The sequence below is a fragment of the Atractosteus spatula genome, chromosome 21 (assembly GCF_055471065.1).
Source record: "Atractosteus spatula isolate fAtrSpa1 chromosome 21, fAtrSpa1.hap1, whole genome shotgun sequence".
In the NCBI taxonomy this organism is placed as follows: Eukaryota; Metazoa; Chordata; class Actinopteri; order Semionotiformes; family Lepisosteidae; genus Atractosteus; species Atractosteus spatula.
In genome coordinates this window covers 1,296,300-1,313,356 of record NC_142726.1, presented here as the reverse complement: position 1 = coordinate 1,313,356, position 17,057 = coordinate 1,296,300, and the positions used below count along the sequence as shown (strand labels likewise).

The 17,057-nt window shown below is 39.0% G+C and overlaps 1 protein-coding gene across 1 annotated transcript in view; it reads right to left on the bottom strand.

The window, feature by feature from the left end:
• Window positions 1-17,057, bottom strand: part of irf8 (interferon regulatory factor 8) — a 54,497-nt gene that overhangs the window by 29,786 nt on the left and 7,654 nt on the right. The window contains exons 5-6 of the mRNA XM_088939059.1: window positions 5,955-6,029; window positions 5,260-5,431 (exon numbers count right to left, since the gene is read on the bottom strand). Of these exons, the coding sequence (XP_088795185.1) occupies window positions 5,260-5,431; window positions 5,955-6,029 (247 nt within the window). The remainder of the gene's footprint in view (window positions 1-5,259; window positions 5,432-5,954; window positions 6,030-17,057) is intronic.

Here is a 17,057-nt window from a genome sequence, read left to right as displayed (position 1 = left end):
AAGTAGCTTGAGGCACGTGAGAAAGCAATTGATGGGCCTCATCACTTCAGAGTTCAAGCTAAAAAAGGCTCCATGTGGGAAAGGAACGTACGACAGGAGAACGGGTCAAAGCCGCACCATGAGAGGTGAGGAATCTGCTGTGAGCTCGCTCCTGAAGTACAGCTGAGGCGTGCTGTCCAGCCTTCACTGGCCCAAGTGATGACTGTGAACCAGTATAAGCACACGCAAAGCAACACCGAGTGTGAAAGCATTCAAAATGCAAACATGCACTTTGGTATTTAAACAGAGGAAGTGAAACTAGAGAGCAATGTACACTCTTGTGAAAAAAAGCTGTTTTTTAAGCTGATGTATTGGTGATATCCTCGATACAGAAAACAACGAAGCTTCTCTAGTTGATTGCTAGCTTAATTGATAATAATGGCTAATTGAACATTTTTATAATATATTCCTTAGAATTTTCCGAATGCCCGGTCATGAGACTGATTGTGAGAATTTGTTGGGTTTTCTCATTTGCACTAGAAGATGTAGCACATTTCTTATAAACACCCATACTGTCCCAATAATCAACATTTCATTCAGATGATGTTTCAACAAAAGCATGAAGTCGAGGTGCAAATGGTGAGAAATATCCTATGCCTCTTATAATGGCAACAAAGTCACAAAGGTATTATCAGGGAAGTAAAATGTGACATTAAATCAGGTAAATTAATATTTGTCATATTATACAGGGCTGATCAGAAAGGGTCTGCTGTGGAGGTCAAGGGGCTAGTAGCAGGTCTGTCCACTACAGGAAGCAACACAAACTGCACGTCAGTGACACGGGCTCGTGGGTTCTGTCCATGCCTCTCATCAAGCCTGGACAAACACGTGAATCTGAGCCCTAGATGTCAGACATTATCCCAGCTCATCACACAAATGCTCAGTGACAGAATTGTCACATTCTCATGTCTTCATCGGCGCTCAGAAAGCAAGTACTGCTGTTCTGAAATGCCTTAAGTCTAAATGAGTCCACTCTTTGAACACCTGTGGCTGGGTCAATTTTTCTAAAAGGTTTTCACTTTCCAGTTAATTTCAAGAGAGCACCTTTAATACAGATGTGTACTTATGTCCATCACTTGTTTATACAAATAATGAAAAGGTCACACAAATAATGAAAGTGCAGTTCTAAACAAAAAAGAGATTTCATCAATTTTTTCCAGTTAAGGAATAAAAGTATTTCCTATTTTATCAAATTTATTCCAGTTTAAGAAGTGGCTTCAAACACCAAATATTCTCCTGGTGGGAGCTGGATTGAAACCAGAGCTCAGGATTTTGACAGGTGTATGCTGTGCACCTCTCTTGCTGCAATTATAAAAATAATTTACACTTGTCCATTTTGATTTCTCCTGTAAAATAGTGTATTTTAAGGCCGACATACAGCTCAGGCTTTTCCTCATTCAAACAGCAGAAGAAGCGCTCAGCAGATTACATCAAAAACTGTCCAATAGAGAAGATTTCATCCTTGACACAAACTTAAAGGGCTGTTGACAGCCACAAAAAACAATTAAAAAACACAAATTATCAGTCCTTCCTGACAGGCCGTGTTGCAAGTGAGTAACAGTAAAGCTGGCTCACGTGACAAGCCAGATTGCTGTATTGCAACTCCTGCATACCCCATCACCACTGCAGAGTTCCCCTATTGAAACACTAATTTCCACAGCAGCAGGAGTTAATCTGGGGGCTCTACCATATGATTATACTGAACCATTCAGTCACCCTAAATAACAAAGACACAGGAGTTCTGAGTTAAAGAGTCTTTTAAAATTTCATAACAGTATTAAAAAATAAACATCTCCTTCTAAACAGCAAACAGCTTCTAAGCAGCAAACTATGATACACTGCATAATATAATAACCTATTATACACTTGATAGAGCATTCTACACTTATAAAAGCCTTTAAGAAGTGTCCAGTGACTGGGGACACCTGCAAGAGGGACAACCCTTCAAGATGATGATTGACCATGGTTACAGCTACTTGGCCATTAAAAACGCCACTGACCTTTCTTGAGTGTACGGGTGTGAGCTCCAGGGTCCTGGCTGCAGCGTACTCTTGACTTGCACAGCCTAGCTTCCCTGACGCTCCCCCTAATCTATCAGACCTGCTGTGCAAAGGTCTTAATTAAAGGTATTAATTATAATAACTATTTCCTGAAATGCTGTTTGGTTTCAACACATAAAGCACAGAAAAGCAAAGTGTTTTTCTCCGTACTACAACAGCAGAAGAGATGTAAAAGCCTGAGTCAATAGTTTGAATGATAATACAGAATTAATGACAAACAACAACAATAATAATGCTAAATGATTATTCTATGCTGGCTTTCACAATAGAAGACAATTACAATTACACCCCATGTAATGGAATGAACTACTAAGACTACTGGGTAATTTCAACATTAGAGACGCTGAGGATCTATGGGGTCTAGAATGGCACAAAAAATGGTAGATTGCCTGTATTTTCATAATCATAACTAATTGGGGACAATATTCATAGAACTATAGTTAGAATCTTTCAGCTCTCATTTAGAATAGCAATGATGCCCACTGATTGGGGCATTCAGATGTAACTTGAAAGGTACAGAGACAATAGTTAGAGGTTTTAAGAACATTTATAAACCAATGGCAATCTAAGAGACAGGATTTTCCCTTTCTCAGACCCTCTTGGCTGTTTACTTAACTTGCTACAATTATTCATACGAGCAACCAGAAGATAGTAGAGTACAGAAGAGGACAACTATTCTACTCCATGCTGAAAAAAGTAGACACCCGAAGAAGGCTTCACAGCTGAAACGTTGTGTTTCTTTCTTCTCTTTCCAGCAGGGAATAAACCTGTACTTGTTCCTTTGCAGCCTGCGCATGCTGACGCAGCTCCCTGCTTGAACTACTATTCCACTCTAATCATTCTTCTCCTGACCTACTGTACACTGTATAGCGATGATTTAAATTAGCATGTACTTTAGTTAGTAAACTAGTTAAATATGCATTTGCAAACACAGAGTGGAAAACACAGAAATAGAGGCATTGTTGAAGGGTCTTTGATGGAGCTGCAGGAAAGCATGGAAGAGATCTGGCTTTTGGTGCAACTCCTTCTATATACAGTACACCTGTACATATACAGTACACACAAAGGTCATACAGAATGCATGGGTACTGAATTTTAATCCAGAAAATTTATAATCAAACTTTACAATGCACTACAAAGATCTAATTTAGAACATGGTTTTCAGTTTTGATCTCCACATCACAAAAATGATATTTTAGTCTCCTAGGTTTTCGTTAGTAGGTTTCAGAATTTGTTCAAAGGCAACAAGGAACAAGAATGACTCTTGTTTTCTGGAGATCACTGTATACAAACAGTTCAAAGTAACTAAATCTCTTCAGTCTAGAACAAAGGAGACTGAGACAATATTTGATCAAAGTATATAAAGTCCTGGGATGGGTATGAACAGCATTAAGCCAGGGGACTATTTTACATTCAATAGTAGATCAAGGACATGAGGACACAACCAGACTCTCAAAAGGCATTCATTACGGAGAACAGGAAATACTTCTTTACTCACGGAGTAGAGCATCTGGAACAGGCTTCCTAGCCAAGAGGTTTGGGGCCCAACTCTGTAAAACTGGAGTCTTTCAAAAATGCCTGGATTCATTATTTGATTCACATCGCTAAAAAACTCCCGAACAAGCTCAATGGGCTGAAAGCCTACCAAAGGGAGGAGGCTATTCTTATAAAACAAGGGAACAGGAAAAACGAATAATCTGACACTCTGAGTCAGGCAGATGGAAATGGCTTCTGAATTTCTGCTTTACCTGTGCATCTGAAAAGGTCAACAGCCAAGATGTTTGTTTTTGAAGATGGGCTGCTGGGATATCACCTGAGTTATCAATGCAGAAGGAAGTGTGTCAAGAGACTGATCCCTATAACATCATTGAAGTTTCTGGAAGATTAGGTGGATGCCAGATGAACAGTACAGGGGATGTATATAACATTAAGAAAACAACATTGGCTAATCTTAAAACAATTTGCCTTTCTTTTTAAGAATTACCTCAGCATTCTAAAACATCCCCCACTATGTCATCAGTTCTGCAAAATACCACTTCAATCAAGCATTATGATGATTATCTTGCACAATACAATTTCTTTCTTTTTGTAAAATTCAGTTATGCATTGTCTAATCCAAGTCTTAGAATGATTTTCTATACTTTTCACATTGCTATCACAGTTACTGTTGATAAAAAAACTTTTGTATAAAAGAAAATGTCCTGCCATCAATTCTGGCAAAGCGAAAAAGAAGTGCTATTCATGCTTATTTATATACTCATGCACACAACAGATTGAGAGCTCCAAAGGAACAAATTGAAGACAATCGACAATAAAAAAGCTCAAGAAGAAGAAAAGACAAATCCTGAAGACTCCAAACTGAAATGTTGTCTTTTCACTTTTGAGAGCGGAACATCTGCTTGTTCCTTTACTCAATACACTGTGTGTAGACAAGATGTATATCATATACATCCATCTTCTAACTGCTTTAGCCAATACCGGGGCTCGGCAAACAACTGGCCCAAGGACAGAGAACACTCTGGATGGGACCAGAACCCAGAGCATGCAGAGGAAGCCAACATGAATGCAGGGAGAACATACAAACTCCACACGGACAGCAGCTCAGGTCTGGAACTGAATTGAGGGCCCCAGCGCTGCAAGGCAGCAATGCTGACGACTGCACCACCCTGCCACCCATATTATATACACTGGTGTACAAAAGTCTTGTACTGGTCTTTTCACTCAATGCTTTTTATTCTTTATGCAGAAAGCCATTATGATCTTCAAGTGAAATTTTAACCATTTTAAGATAACAGTTAATCTGGATCGATCCGTATTGTGTCGTAGCAAAAAGTAGCCTTTCATCCTTATGGGTGTGTAGAGATGAACTCATGATATAATGACAAGGAATGCCCCACGATTAGTCAGTTTCTGGTATAAAGAATTAGCTACCGCAGCACTTCATATTGGCTGCTAGTGTACAGTGTGAATAATAGATGTGAAATGATGAGCTCGGTTTCTTTCTACCCAAACTAGGCTGGTATAGTGCTGGTTGTGTAAAGGCCCAGGGAGGTTCAGTTATGAACTTGGGGCTCCTGAGATTCTTGAAGTGCTCCTTCTGTTAACTGCTTACCCAGCCAGGGACACCAGAGGCTGTGAGGAGGGAGAGGAGGGTGCTTACCTCGGGGACGAGGGTCATCTGGAATTCTTGCAGCTGCTGCTGAAAGCCGAAGTTGGGCCCGACGAAGGAGCGGACAGCCTTCACCGCGGAGAGGCACTCCTCCCAGCTGTAGCTGGTCACAGTCATGAGGTAGGCCACCACCACAGTGGTGCTGCGGGACACTCCAGCCAGGCTGCCCCCCAGAACACCAGAGGGGCCGTCAGAATCACGCGGGAATCTTTTAAATGGCCTTTCAGACACTGATAAACAAGAAGGCCATGACATCACAGATGGGATGTTTTCTGCACTGCTGGTAAATTCTGAACAATACCCAGGGTTTTTTTTGCCTTCCAAAGTTTGTGTGAAATTTTCAGCCGAGTTCAAAAAGGCTAACCGATAGAGACTCAAAGTGTAGTGAAATGCTGTGGTTCTCCACATACTGCGTCTCCTTTCACATCCTCCACAACACATTTTAAGATTTTATGTTTTTCCTCTCATCTCTAGGAAGAAAAACGATAAGAGCAACGTCTCCCCGATTAAAAAGTGGCATGGGAAATGACAAAAATAGACTTTCCTGATAAGTGTAAAATAGCAGCTGCAGCATTTACTGTTTCAAGTATTTCCGAATCTGTGTGTCACGCGTGATCCTGAAAGATTTCAATGAACAGCCAGGCGTGATTACAGATATTTCACACCAGGACTGGCAAAATACATACCAGTGAACGAGACAGGAACCTCCACTCAGTCGGCACTCATGGATAAAGCTTATGCATTCTTTGAAATGCTGGATCCTGAAATAGAGGAAACAAAACATCATGACCTAAACTCCTGCTGAAGCTGAACTTGAACTGTAGTGAAAGTTATCCCACAGTAGTACAGCAGTGCAGTCTGTGCTTGGAAGGCACCCGTGTTTCAGGATATGAATGGAATGAAGTGCATTAAAAAGAAAAAAACAGCAAACTTTCTAAAAAGGTCTAAAAGCCACAGTTCACATTTGGGGATCAATGGAAGAATACATTTATTTCCCATTTTTCATCCATCCAATTCCTAATTGCTTCATCCACTTCAGAGTCAAGGTGGGTACACCTTGGACGGGACAGCAGTCCAGGGCAGACAGACACACACACACACACTCACACCAGGGCCAATTTTCCCGCAAGCAAATTCACCTACCAGCATGTTTTTGGACAGTGGGAGGAAACCCACACAAACACAGAGGGAACATGCAAACTCCACACAGACAGCTCCACAGGCCCAGAACTGAAGCCAGGGCCCCAGCACTATGATACAGCAATGCTGACCACTGCAACACCATGCCGCCCTTATTCCTCTTCTATAGATGTTAAATGGTTTGTATTTGCAAAGTACTAAATGTACTAAATATTTTTCTAGAAACTCATCTTCAAAACCATTTTCCATACTTTATCTAAATATCTGGTTTAGAAACTAAAAAAAAAAAATTATACTTAATTTTGCCTCAAAACCCTCATAGAATTACACAATAAGTCAGACTGCTTACACAATATCCCAGGGAAGTCAGGTTAATGAAACCTGAAATTTGCCAGGTGACAAAAAAAACCTCATGTCTCTCTTGGGAATCCTGCCAAAAATACTAGTACTTCCTGTTCACACTTGAAAAGAAGCAACTAAATATGAATTTTAATGACACATTTGGGAAGAGAACTTGACACCACTGATGTCATCAGATTTTTTACTAAACTGACAGGTTAAAATCCCAAGTTCTAGTGAAACTGCAGTAATGCTCAGACTTTTTCTGAATCCCTGATCACCGGTGAGGTCATGTGAGTGTTTAACAGTGCTCAGTCCACTGTGCGTGGACCTCTTCCTTCAAGTGTGTTCATGGTGAGCCTGGGCTGATATTAACTGGAACTCCAATTAAGACACGCAGGTGAATAATTTAACAGCTCTTTGTAAAACAACAGCTTTTTTAATGTGCCACATAAATGTAGCTTACTTGGCCAAAGTACGAACACACAACTGCATCACGTCCTTGTACTCGATCTATGCAACAGCCGAAAGAACACACCTGTCGACATCACATCAGTCTCATTTTACCTGTCGCACAAGTACTTTACAAAAAAACTCAAAATAGATCTAAGTCTGCACCAAGGGGAAGGGAGCACATACTGTATAACCACACAATTCTCAATTCCATTCTTTGAAAGTGCTTGTTTCCCCTTTGTCATCATTGCTTCTGAACTTCAACTATTTTACATTTATTGGGTGGTGTTGCAGAAGAAGATATTCTACCAAACTGGAAAGAGCAAACCTAGGCATTACTTTCTCATTCAATAAATATCATGTGGCAGTTCTGTTGAAATCCTGCACTACAATACATAGAAAGACACGGCATTTGACAACAGCTAACTTGTACTTTATTACAGTACATTCAACACGTTCACGTTATGGGTAACATTTTTAAAATGGCCTTGGAATCTAAAATTAATTTAATTAATTAAATTATTCAGGGGAAAACATTTCAAAAGAACATTCCTGTGAGTAGAAATGGACAATCACACTTCGACTAAAAACAAGTTGTGTTTTTTAAGCATTGTGCTCTCAGTTTGAAGAATCCATTCCACCCTTCACCAATCATGATTTAAACTTCAAGTACCATTGGGAAATCTTAGAAAAAAAATTGCACAACAGAAGAAAAACATGGCTTTAAAAGTGTTGCTCTTAAAAAAAAAATGTCATTATTGCTCAAGCACTTAACACCAGACTGCAGTTAAAATAGATTGGTGCATGTATGTTTTTTTGTTCTGGGATACAATTTTTTTTAAAGATGTCCTTTCAGCACTTTTCTCTTTCACAGCCAGAGATTTCCGGACTTCTTTTGTTACAGTGTGCAGAATTTCTAGATGCAGTCATTATTTGTGGTTTCTTAACGTGCTTAACTAAAATATCACTAAAACAAAAGTAATATTTACACTGAAAAACAAAATTGGATGAATTATTCGTTTAAATACACTCATCAAGGGCAGATCTCTTCACAGAACAGCTTGTAGATCAAACACATCACACCCAGCACGCACAGTAAAGGCAACACAACTGTACAAAAATATTAAAACTGTTCAATAATAGGTCAGACAAGAAGACTTATCAGGTAACTACTAGCATCAACACTGCAGCTTCAGAGTATTGGTTTTCAATTCTGGTGCTGAAGGATCAGCAACTCTGCTGGTTTTGAACTTCAACCGGACCTCAATCAACCGTTGTTAAATGACACATGTATCAGTTTATGATGAACCGAAGAAGGCGGGAGCGGATATCGAGATTTTCCCTTCTGCTTCTCTCCAGAAGGTTGCATTGCAGCTTTTGCACCTGAACGACAGGAGGGCTCAGACACAGAAACTGCCATGACTGGAGTGTTTCCAGCTATTCACACATTTTGTGGAGAATGTACGTGATATTAAATTCCCCTGGAACAAGACTTCTCAGTTCTGATCACCCAGACTACACTGCTGTTAAGAGTTCTTAATTATTTAGCTGAAACCCAGACGTTACTGAATTTACTTTGTGTTGCTGTTCTCACATTCTCATGACTTGAAACAGTCCTGTTGCACCCTTTTGAACTTTCTTTCATGAAACAGTTTTCTTTGCTGAAGCAGACAGTGCTGATAGTGACCATTTTAGCCTAGCTAAAAATAAGTGCATACACTTCTATCTTTGTTAGCCCTCATGTATTCTGTGCATGTTCATAAAAAACAAGTTACAAAAATGCCCCATCTACTACAGGATGTCATGTTTATACCAACTCTAATGCCCTCATACTTAAATATAAACTTGAATTTGTAAATGATCTACTGTATATGGGGTACTGTCATCACAAGCTAGAAATCAATATAGCAAATCCCACAAAACTCCCAATAAACATGGTTTGCTTGTAATCTTGACTACAGACAATGACTTTTGTAATCTGTGTGAAATAAAGCTGATGTTACCAAGTCCATCTCAACTTTTATTGTAACTCACCCATGTTTCACCTGTGTAAGATGGAACCGAGGTAACAATTCACTATAATCTTAAATAGGTTTTGGGATATGGTCATTTACGTAACTACCAAGGCTTCCCTGAAGACATTTTAACTTCTGATTTACACATGCTATAGACAATATTGATTTTATTTGAATGCCTCAAGTGCCAGGTTCCTACTAAAGTTAAGGGGACCTTTTAATTTAGACCTCCCAATTAGGGTTAGGGTTAGGGTTAGGATTAGGATTAGGATTAATTAAGACCTCCCAATTAAGACCCAGAAAACACAGCTGATTTGATTTCTAATGTAGTTAATTGTTCAATTAAATCATTAGGGTTTGAGAAGAAACAAAAACTAGAGAAGCAGCAGTTTAGGATCAGGTTTGCCTTCCCCGTGCTTTTGAATGGAACTTTGGTGAGAACTTCTGCTTAACCAGAAATACTGTTGATGTGACCTCTTCAAAACACACACCAAGAATGTTACTGAAGGTTTAAGAGCTATCTCAGCAACCTTGGTTCTGATACTTCTAGCAGCTCCCCTAGTGACTGGGTGGAGTATTTGTAGATCATGTTAAAAGAAACATCCACAAACTAACACTGCAAATCTTAACACTGTTAACACTTTAATTTGTGTGACACTGCAGCTGTAGCTGGACCTTCTACAGACCATGGTCACCAGATCCCGTCGACCTGACTGGTCAAGGCTTGTCTTATTTGTGGAAACTCCAGTACCAAAGAGACATTTAGAAAGATCACCAATATATAATAAAAACTGAAAAATGGCTCAGCGTTTATCATTTGAATCAAAGATAGATTATGGCACAGATATAAGTTCTTCTTTAAAAGATGTTACCACATCTTTTAAAGAAGAAGTCTATACTTCTGACAAAGAAAAGGGACATGGTTTTAATATCAGACCACTTGCCAGAAACCCAGACAATTCAGAAAATACAAGTTTGAGGAATCTAATTTCATAGTAGGAAAAAACAAAATGCTGCTTCAGAAAGAGGAGATTTCAGTTCTTCTAAAGGTCCTGTGGATTCTGATACAGTATAAAAGAAGCAATAGAAAACTTGGACAGAAATAACATCAGCATCAGAAAGATGTTATGGAAAAATGATTTCACTTTCATAGACAGAAAAAAGGGCATTATCTCTTTAGATAGAAGTTAATAGCTATTAAACTAGTTAATAGTTGGGGAAACTAATCAAGTTTTCAGGGGATACCAAAATAGAATGGTTAGCAAATCACTGTACAGGCAGTGAATGAAATTTAAAAAAAGATTCAGATAAAATTCAAGACTGGGCAAAGGCAGACCAGGGCAACACCTGGCAGATGATGGTTGATAGAGACAAGTGCAGACTTCTCATTCTAGAAGCTAAAACAATAAATACAAAAATGGAAAATGAATCTGAACAGCTTCTTCCCCATGGCTGTCCCCCTGTTTAGCCAGAACACAGAAATTCGTGACATACTGTAGTGTGTATGTAAATGGCCCTGGCATGTCCTTCGTGTGAGGTGTCCATGCAATACTGAATTGTTTCTATGTTTTTGCACGAAGATACCAGATCCACCATTCTGCCAAGTATTGGAATTCTGAGATCAAACTCATAAATTTTGGGATAAATGTTTCTCTGATCCAGACAGTATTTCTTACAGTGTAGTTGGGTAGGAGCGCCTGAGTCTGCTTGTGCTGTCCAGTGTCTATGGCCAGATCATGGTCACTGATCCTGTACTTCATCAAAGTCTGCTTCAGCTTGCTTGGTCTTTTATCTACAAAACTAACACAGCTTTACTCCAGTCAGCAGCTTTCACAGAGAGCACCACTACATGAACGCAAAATCGTGCACTGAAGCATGAAGACATGACATCTTTTGCAAATGTAGTTCGAACGTCTCTTGTATAAAAAATAAAACATGTTATTCTCAACACAGAGTCCAGGAAGCCACAATATTCTGATTTAAAGAACTGAAAAAACAGCATCTACACTATGCAACAAAAGATCCAACAAGCTACTTTAGATGTAGTATGAACATTAACAGTGTTTAAATTTAAAAAATGAACAGGCTTCATGACACTGCATATGCAGTACTTTACAACTCACACTTTAAAGTAAATACATTCTCTTGTACAGAGGTAATAGGCGGTGGATTTCAGTGCTGCTGGGACAAACGCCTCAAACACTCTCAAAAAGGGGAAGGAAGCCAGAGAAGGAGTCACTTTTGGCCGAGTTTTATCCAAGGGAACATACAGTAATGGGCCAAGAGTCAGCATCGGATTTTTTAAAGCACTGCACATTTACACAATCTAAATTTATTCACAATAGTTAAAAACATACTTTGATGTATGCATAAGGCTTACAAACACGTAATGACTTATTGTTCAGGTAGAAATCTATTAGTTGCCCTTTTATATTCCTCTGCCCAGAAAATACTTATATACTGCTTATATCAATCCATTATTTTGTGTGTCCTCAGACAGTAACTAAGACAAGAATAGCCATGGCAAATACACAGATTTCTTAACTGTTTCCAGCCAAAGAAAATCAAGAGCAAAATACAAAATAACATCTATACCATAAGTTCATGGTTTTGAACCATTAACTCTTTTAATACTTTATTTAAAAATAAAGAAAGTTTCTTCAATACATTTTAACATATTCTGGAAAGAGTATTGTGATCACACAGTGTAAACCTAACCAAAATAAATTTGGCCTGACAAAACATAACATTATGTAAACAACTGAATAATATATTTCATCTTCCCAGCTGGACTACTCTTGCTTTTGACTTGTATTTTTAGCTGAAACAAACCACAGTAGATTACAAAGCTGGGGGAAAAAGGCATGGTATAGCAACTACTCCTGATAAGAATAAACAGGTCTGACAGCAGTAAGAGTAAGTAAGAAGCTCAAAACCATATTGTTAATACCAAAGGGTTGAAGTGACCAGTCTTTGCCTGGCCAGAAGGTGCTCAATGCTGAGAAGGACCTTAGGCTGACAGTGCGTATAACTCTGTGAGAGTGGAGAGTGATGAAACCAGAAGGCAGACCGTTGTCTTTATTTTTAACCCCCCTCTGATTGTGACACCAGTTTTAAATAGTCAATGGAGCCTGATGCACTGCTGGTTGTTGAGCAGAGTTTCCTTCCTCTGCAGGCTGCAGCCTTTCAGATTGCAAAAGGGGGCAGAGAGAGAAGCAGGCTGTATCATCTCAAAGAGCAGCTTAGGTCATCTTGAGAGTTTCCTGCTCTGTTGTTTCTTTCATGTTGTTATTCATATAGGATTTGTTTGAAATTCCGTGTTGCTGGTTCATCACAGAATCAACATTCAATTCATACAGTTACAAATTACACTGAAGTCCAATTGACAGCTGTGGAGAATCAAGACACAAGCCACTTTTCCCAGTACAAGGGAGGCTACCATCAATTTCCTGGCCAATTCCAAGTAAAGGTTCTAAACTCAGGCCTAACTAAATCTGTCTTATTTTGCATCGATGTTTCTCGTTTCACAGTCTCGTTTCAAAAATAGATGCCTGGTTAAACAACTAAGACTGATATGCAGAGCAACTATTCCAGCTTATAAGGCTTCTGGAAATAAAAGTCCTTAGAGTTAGGTGATTTTGAATGTCAGGAAGCAGGAGAGAGTGTATTGGTGGGGGAATAAAGGTGAAAATGTGATGGTATCTTTGTTGTCTGGTACATTTCCTGGAAGCAACATTGAGAAAGCCAGTCTCCCTAATATACTTGGTTAGAGGGTAGTCTAAGAAAGAAAAGCAAGACAGAGCTTCACACAGCATGCATAAGAAAACATGAAAGGTTAAGTAAGATAGAAATGATGGTTTGCTTTGATAATCTAAAACAGTCACTTGTCAAATAATCAGTAGGTCAGAGAGATTGACAAAAAATCTATTAGATGCCAATGCAGATGATCCAAAACTTTTCAGATTGCAAATCAAAGACAAGGTCAACACTTTGCTGCCATGACAACTGGTTGCGTGGAATTTGGTTTGGTGAGCTCATGCAATTAAAGGCATACAATAAAAATATACACCATCAGCCAATGCATTCAAATACCACCCTAAACACACATCAGTCACAAAATAAATAACAGTGAGATAAATAGCAGTGGGGTCTGATAGAATACCAATGAGCTGTGCGAAAAATGTCAAAAGTAAAGTGCAGAGTTCATGCACCTCTCAGCCTCCAGGTAGGTGCCGTTACAGAACCTAGTGGTCCTGGTCGCGACAGAAGGGAGGGAATCGGAGAGGCTGGCGAGGGTGGGAAGAGTCAGCGAGAATCTGTACAGCTTTGTGTTTCAGACTAGAGAGCGAAAGTGAGGGGTCCACAAGGGGGAGGTGGTCTACAGTTTTGGAGGCGATATACAATACTGTCTCAAGCTGCTTCTAGTCCTGGGCAGGAGTGTTGCTATACTCTACCACACAGAGAGGGAGAAGGTCAAAACTCTCAACGACTGATCTGTAAAAGAGGGTCTTAGCTTCCCGTGACGCTCCGAATGTCTTTAACGGTCTGAGGACAGTGTGTGACAGAGACATCCCTCAAAAAATGAATTACTTTATGAGTCTTTTTAAAACATTTTTATGAAAATGTTTGCCCTTGACTCTGCTCTGGGATTCAGCTGGCAGGGCGATCGAAGCGTTGATGCTGTCAGCCTGTGCCTTCACAGAGGACCACCAGAAGAGCCGTCTCGAAGCCGAGGGAGAGGAAGTGATACAGGGACACAACTACTGCTCTGGGGGCTTGTGTGACATCACCTCACTTCCTAGTCATCAGGTTGGAGGAGCCCTGTCAGAGGTTATTTTTGCAGAAACATAAATCTTTTAATTTACTACAGAATCAGTGAATTTCATAATAGAACAGGCAGTACCATTCAAGCGGATATAATTGGGGGTCCCGATCAGTGATGTGCATGTTATGCTAAAAAGAAAAAATGTTGTATGTTTAACATTGCCTACAACTACCATGAGACACATTTGTAATGGCAGAATTGTCTTCACTTAACATGGATACTTTCAAACAATTATGTTGATTGCACAAGTTTAACTTTGGATTAATCACTAAACCATTTTTAGCATAGTGGTAAAGTCCAGTGATACACAAGTCAGGGGTTAAAAGTTCATGAGATCTAATGAACAAGTAACAAACCTCACTAAACAATGCCATTGTTGGTGTTCTTCCCTGATAATGAATCTTATTATGATCTTGGAAACAGAAACATCTCACCTTTGGTAACAAAACAAGCCGAGTGTGTGACTTGCCTGTGGACTAGATGAGGGGGAACGCCCTCTGCCACACACTGGGAGGTGGTGTTCCGTGTCGTCATCTCTGTGTGATTACCGAACTCTGCGGGTACACGGCGTTTACTCACAGCTGGTCTGATGAAAACATCTTTGCAAACCAAGCTGCGACACCAACCTTTACTCGCACAAAAACTGACAAACTCTTCTGACAGCTTCAGGCTCTCTCTACTCAGCAAAGCTCAAGATTATCAAAGCCCCAGACCACAACACACTAAAAATCAGTGTACAGAAAACCACTGCAGAGTTTACTTATGCAGAATTTAACTTCAGAAGAGCAATCAAATCAATTAAAAGAACAGCAAACCTCTTGTCCGAAATCAATGCCAGTCATTCTCAAAGTACAGACTGTAAAATGCTACAGTCCTGTTCTGTCCAGACATGCACGTACACGCACTCACATCAGAGCCAATTTTCCCATAAGCTAACTAACATATAGTACCAGTATGTCTTTGGACTGTGGGAGAACACTGGAGCACCTGGAGGAAACCCACATGAACACAGGGAGTACAGACAAGCTCCAGACAGCACCCTAGGTCCTGAATGCAAGGTAGCAGTGCTAACAACTGTGCCACTCAAGGTCAGGGATAATTTTCCTAAACTAGATTTTCTTATGGCACAAATGTGGAACCAATACTAAACTCACCTGTATAATTAAAAATCAGTCCATCTATGTAATAGGTTTCTTTTTGTTTTCTGTGAAGAAAAACTACAATATTTTGAAGGACCCCATCTTGTAAAGAGCCTGGGTAGATGAGCATGGAATAATTTCTCCAAAATTAATATATATTGTATATTTATTTTATTAAAGAGCAAATTTTACTAACTAAAACACTGTTCCACAATTTAAAAATAAAATATACAAATCCCTCATGTCATAAGTGCATCTTGTACAAAACAATTATGTTGATTGCACAAGTTTAACTTTGGATTAATCACTAAACCATTTTAGCATAGCGGTGAAGTCCAGTGATACACAAATCAGGGGTTGAAATTTCATGAGATCTAAGGAACAAGTATAAAACTTCACTAAACAATGCCATTGTTGGTGTTCTGCGATCGACAGACAATATATAATGAAATTATTTGGCATTGCTTGCAGTTTTTTAAATGCATCTCTACTCACCTAGATCGTGCGTAAAATATCTTTGCTTTATGGATTTCTCATCATTCATTAGCAAAAAATGTCTATGAATGATCCTTAAAGCTCAAGTTTTCTTCAATACATTTGACAAGAAAAACACTAATATTGAATCATTTCTGTGAGAGGTTTTCTGATATGAAACCAAATAAATGTTAGGTGCCCAGACAACTGAATATGTAAAGCAAGCAAAATCTTTAAATTTATTTTAACTCCAGCAACACTTTTATTACAGCTTAGAATGTTAAAGTTTTTAAAGAAATCCTCCCTTGTATGGTATTGCTATACAGTACTGCAGATTGCTAAATTGATACAGTTGCTTAATTGCTGTGTAAATCAGAAAAGTAACACTGATCATCTTGCTATTGATCAGAGTGACTGATTTAATGTAAAAGGGCCAGAGAAAATGAGAGCACTACATTAATTAAAAGAAGAAAATCAACTTAAAAAAAATAACCTAAACAAAAATTAATAAGGCAAAAAAATATTTATACAAAACACAGGAGATCATTGAATTTCACAAAAAGTACCTATTGTATTGTCATGGCAACAAGAAACATAATCTAAATTTAATTAATCTTATCACACATTTAAATTATTTCAATAGGAAGTCAAAGTTTAAAACCCTGTCCTTTCTCAAACCACTTCAGAGAAGATCTGGCACAGTTTACGCAAAAAAAAATCAAATATATGAATATTTGAGCTCTATTCCTGATTGAATTTTCAATAGTAAAAAAAGGTCTAGCTATCTTTTGAATCATTTGCTTTCTTGCTTATGTTATTCTCATACCAAGAATATACAACAGAGCAAAGGCAGATACTACTATCAGTATTAAATCCGAAAAGCCCTCTTTCTTCTGAAGGAAACTCCAGCAGTTACATCCGCTGGGAGACCACACAAGCCTTATGGATAATTGTCTCTCTCTCATAGAAGGTAAGACCACCATATTGTCACGCCACCAGATGGGAAGTTAGATCCCATGATTTGAATAAAATGAAATTCTCCCTGCTGACAGCCCTGTGGGGGAAGTAGGTGGGAAAAGCTGCCCAGTGGTGTAGCGCTGCTCTTTGAGCCTCCCGACACAGAGCAGGGCAAACACCAGACTTCTGAAAACACAACCCAAAGCAAAGGAACTCAATCATTTCCTCCCTGGTATTGCTCCCCTATGCAAATAGTGAAATCTAGAAAATTTGTACGGGACTCCACCGATTGCAGAAATCTCTACCCACGAAGACATCACATTCATTGCATGTGACAACTGCAATAAAAATCCTTTGGGTTAAAACGGTACTCTATATGATATTTTACTTTCATGTCAAGAACAGTCATATCTACAAAACCTACAACTTACTTAATCACACCTTAGT